General features: G+C 56.4%; 1 protein-coding gene across 4 annotated transcripts in view; it reads left to right on the forward strand.

Moving 5' to 3' along the window:
- The window catches only part of LOC125488050 (collagen alpha-1(I) chain-like), a 9,739-nt gene extending 7,083 nt beyond the window's left edge, over window positions 1-2,656 (forward strand). For all 4 annotated transcript variants that reach the window (XM_048620840.1, XM_048620841.1, XM_048620843.1 and 1 more), the window contains one exon: window positions 517-2,656. In XM_048620840.1, the coding sequence (XP_048476797.1) occupies window positions 517-2,618 (2,102 nt within the window). In that variant the 3' untranslated portion in view covers window positions 2,619-2,656. The remainder of the gene's footprint in view (window positions 1-516) is intronic.
- The last annotated feature ends 515 nt before the right edge of the window (window positions 2,657-3,171 follow it).

Raw genomic sequence — 3,171 nt, forward strand, 5'->3', positions numbered from 1 at the left:
CGGCAGTTCTGACTATCTCTGAAATTTGGAGAGCATGTCCCCTCTCATAGGAGAATCTAGAACAAGGCAGAACTGTTTAAAAATCAGGGACTCCCCATTTACAACTTACTTACATCGAAAATGTTGAGTCTTTGTAATTCTCTTCCTGAAAAGGTGTCGGAAGCAGAACCCATTGAAGGTTTTAGGGCAGAAGCTCTTAAGCAAGGATGTGGCAGTCTAGGTTTGAGGTTACAATTAGATTAGCCCGGAATGGCAGAGGAAGCTCGATGGGCCAAACGGCTTGCTTCTAATTTGTGTGGTGCTTGAAGTTGACAGGTGAGAGAATGCAGCAGCTGGGCTCTGAATGACCTGAGGCAGTGCTTCTTAATGGCGAGGCTTTAATGGTCAATGACAATTGATATGGTTAAAAACGGTCCTTTGGGAGTACACATTTACCCGTGCTACTTTCATTGCAGTAGGTGGGCGTGCGTGATCCACCTCTGCTTATTTATTTTCTCTCCTCCTGGTTCTTGTCAGGTGAAGGGATCCCGGTCCATCGCTGTGTGCTTGCTGCTTTCAGCCCCTTCTTCCTCCAGCAATTTTCCATGCGTGACGCCCACCCCCAGAAGGTGACCTTGGAGCTGCCAGGGCTGAGGGCAGCCACCCTGAAGGCCTTGCTGCGGTTCATGTACACGGAGCAGATCCAGCTGCCCCGCAATGAGACTACAGAGGGATTCCTGCAGATGGCGCGGAGGCTGGGAGTCCTCGGTTTCACTGGGAGGAGGGGGACGCCGCCTGCTGCCGAGCCTCCGGGATCCCACGTTCCTCAAGGGGAGAGTTTGCCCCGTGCACCACCCAAAGCTGCAGTGCTGTCTGGGCAGGGACCGAGCCCGAGTGAAAAAACCCGGGGGTCCGTGACTGATTCAAGACCTAAAGCCCCCTCTGTCTCCTCCTCCTCCTCTCTGCTCCAGAGGTCAAGGGGCAATAGATCTGAAACCCCAGCAAACACACCCCCCTCGAACCTGGTCACCAGCTGGCGGAGGATGAGGGTCAGCCGTCCCACGCCCGCCCAGACAGCCAATGCGGGCTCTGTCTCCGGGGCGACTCCCTGCCCCCGGCGACAGTGGAGGCAGAGGCGGGGGCGGTCTGTTGGTGATCCCGCTCCCCCAGCAGGGGCTGTGACTGACCAACCACCTCGCCTGCCTGCCAGGGCCCCCACATCCCCGACCAATCAGCCCACCAGGTTCCATCTCCCCGGGTCCCACCCGGGTGGGGACGGCCCATCAGGACCAGGCGGCCCCGAGCCAGCAGGAGTCACGGCAGCGCAGGCAGATCAGGGGTCAGCCAGGCAGGAGGAGAGCGAGCCAGCCAAGAGCCCGGGCTCAGACCTTGGGGGAGGCCTGGGACCCGTCAAGTTGCCCAGGGAATCAATGTCCAGTTCTGTTCCAGCTGGGCATTTGGACCAGACAGGCCAAAGCCTCGCCCTGCGGGAGAGGCACGAAGTGTCGCCAAAGAGAGGACCCAGTCCGAGTCACTGCCAGCAACCTACAGCAGCCAAGGATACTCAGCAGGAACTCTGCAGCCCAGCCTGGCCTGAGCAGACGTGCCAAGTGGTCAGCAGCCCAGCCAGGAGGAAAGCAGGGGAGGGCATTGGACTGGTCTCGGAGCCCGGACTTCCCCATCCCACCGCTCTTCCCAAGGGGATAGGCACGGACAAGGAGGAGAGCACCACTGCCCGAGTGGGAAAGAGGTCAAGCTGCCGGGGCACCGCCCCCGAGAGACCTCCAGGCATTACCAAGTTCAAGCTGCAGAAGCTGACTCACTCCAGTGAATGGGTCGTCATTCCCATTCCAGAAAGCCAGGACCCGGGACAGGCTAGAGGCCAGAATGTTGGTGCAGGAGATGGTGGATGGATCTGGACAGCAGGGGGGCTGCAGCCTCCCACAGGGAATCGAGGGGAAGGGAAGGGAAGGAGAGTGGCAAGAAGGAAATCATTAATCAATCTTACTCATCCTGTGACTGGCTTGGACAAAAATGGCCAGAGGCTGGAGGGCCTAGGGGGAGGCCAGAGGCTGGAGGGCCTGGGAGTTGAGCAGAGGCCCCAAGAAGTAGACATTTCCCAGAGGTCGGGATTTAACCAGAGAGTGGCAGTTCACCAGACGCTAGGAGGACTGGTCCAGGATGAGGTGGTGGGCCCTAGTGAATGTAGCCCAGTTTGTAATTCCCCCTCTGGCCCAGAACAGACGTGGCCCACCACTGCCACAATGTTCCCTTGGGAGACCCGAGTCCAGGGAGCCCCTGACCGACCAGATCAGTGTGGCCTTGCACTGCCGCAGATCACTGGTCAAGATGGTGCCAGCCCCACCACTGGTGAATGGGGTTTTGCCCGGCTTTGTGCCGGGGCTCAGGACGGTATCAGCACCTCAGCTGACCTGTGGGAAAGTGCCAGGTGGCAGTTTGGAGGTCAGCATCGGACGGCTGAGGAACCTATGGTGTCTTCCCCTTCGTCGGAGGGTGAGGAGGTGGACGTCGGTGACAGCAGAGACGTAGGGCTGTTGCCCCTAGTTACAGTGAGGCCTGATGCCTCACCTCCCCCCTCTACTCCCCTGGGCTGTACTGAGATCGATGTTGTCGGGTGAAGTTGTGCAGAACAATAAAGATCCATTTCTTCTTGAAATTTCTTTTCTTGCTTTGCAAATCTGTGTGAGAGGGCAGAAATTGTCACGCCCACACACCCCCCCAACAACCTCCAATTCAATATTGAGGATAGCCAGCTCACCAACATGAGCTCCTTTCACATTCATTCTTCATTATAAGTGATTCCCCTTTGATCCTACTGCACCATCTGCAGGGCATTTTCAAAATTAAACCCATCTCAGACTGCCACTCTCCCATCAAAAACTAAAATCAGCATCGAGTGCTCTCTCTCTACATTACCCTGACAGTATCTCCCCCTCCCACTTTATACCCAGTGTCAGCATCGACCATGCCCAGGAGAGGGACAGCACGGGGTTAGATACAGTGTAGAGCCATCTCTACATTACCCTGACAACGTGTCCCCCTGCACTTTATATCCAGTGTCAGCATCGAGTGCTCCAAAGACACGAACAATACAAGGTTAGATACAGTGTAGTGTTGCCACTGTTTTAAAGTGAAAGTAAATCTTCCTCACCACTCCACTTTAAACCAACC

This window comes from Rhincodon typus, chromosome 48, assembly GCF_021869965.1.
Source record: "Rhincodon typus isolate 14 chromosome 48, sRhiTyp1.1, whole genome shotgun sequence".
In the NCBI taxonomy this organism is placed as follows: domain Eukaryota; kingdom Metazoa; phylum Chordata; class Chondrichthyes; order Orectolobiformes; family Rhincodontidae; genus Rhincodon; species Rhincodon typus.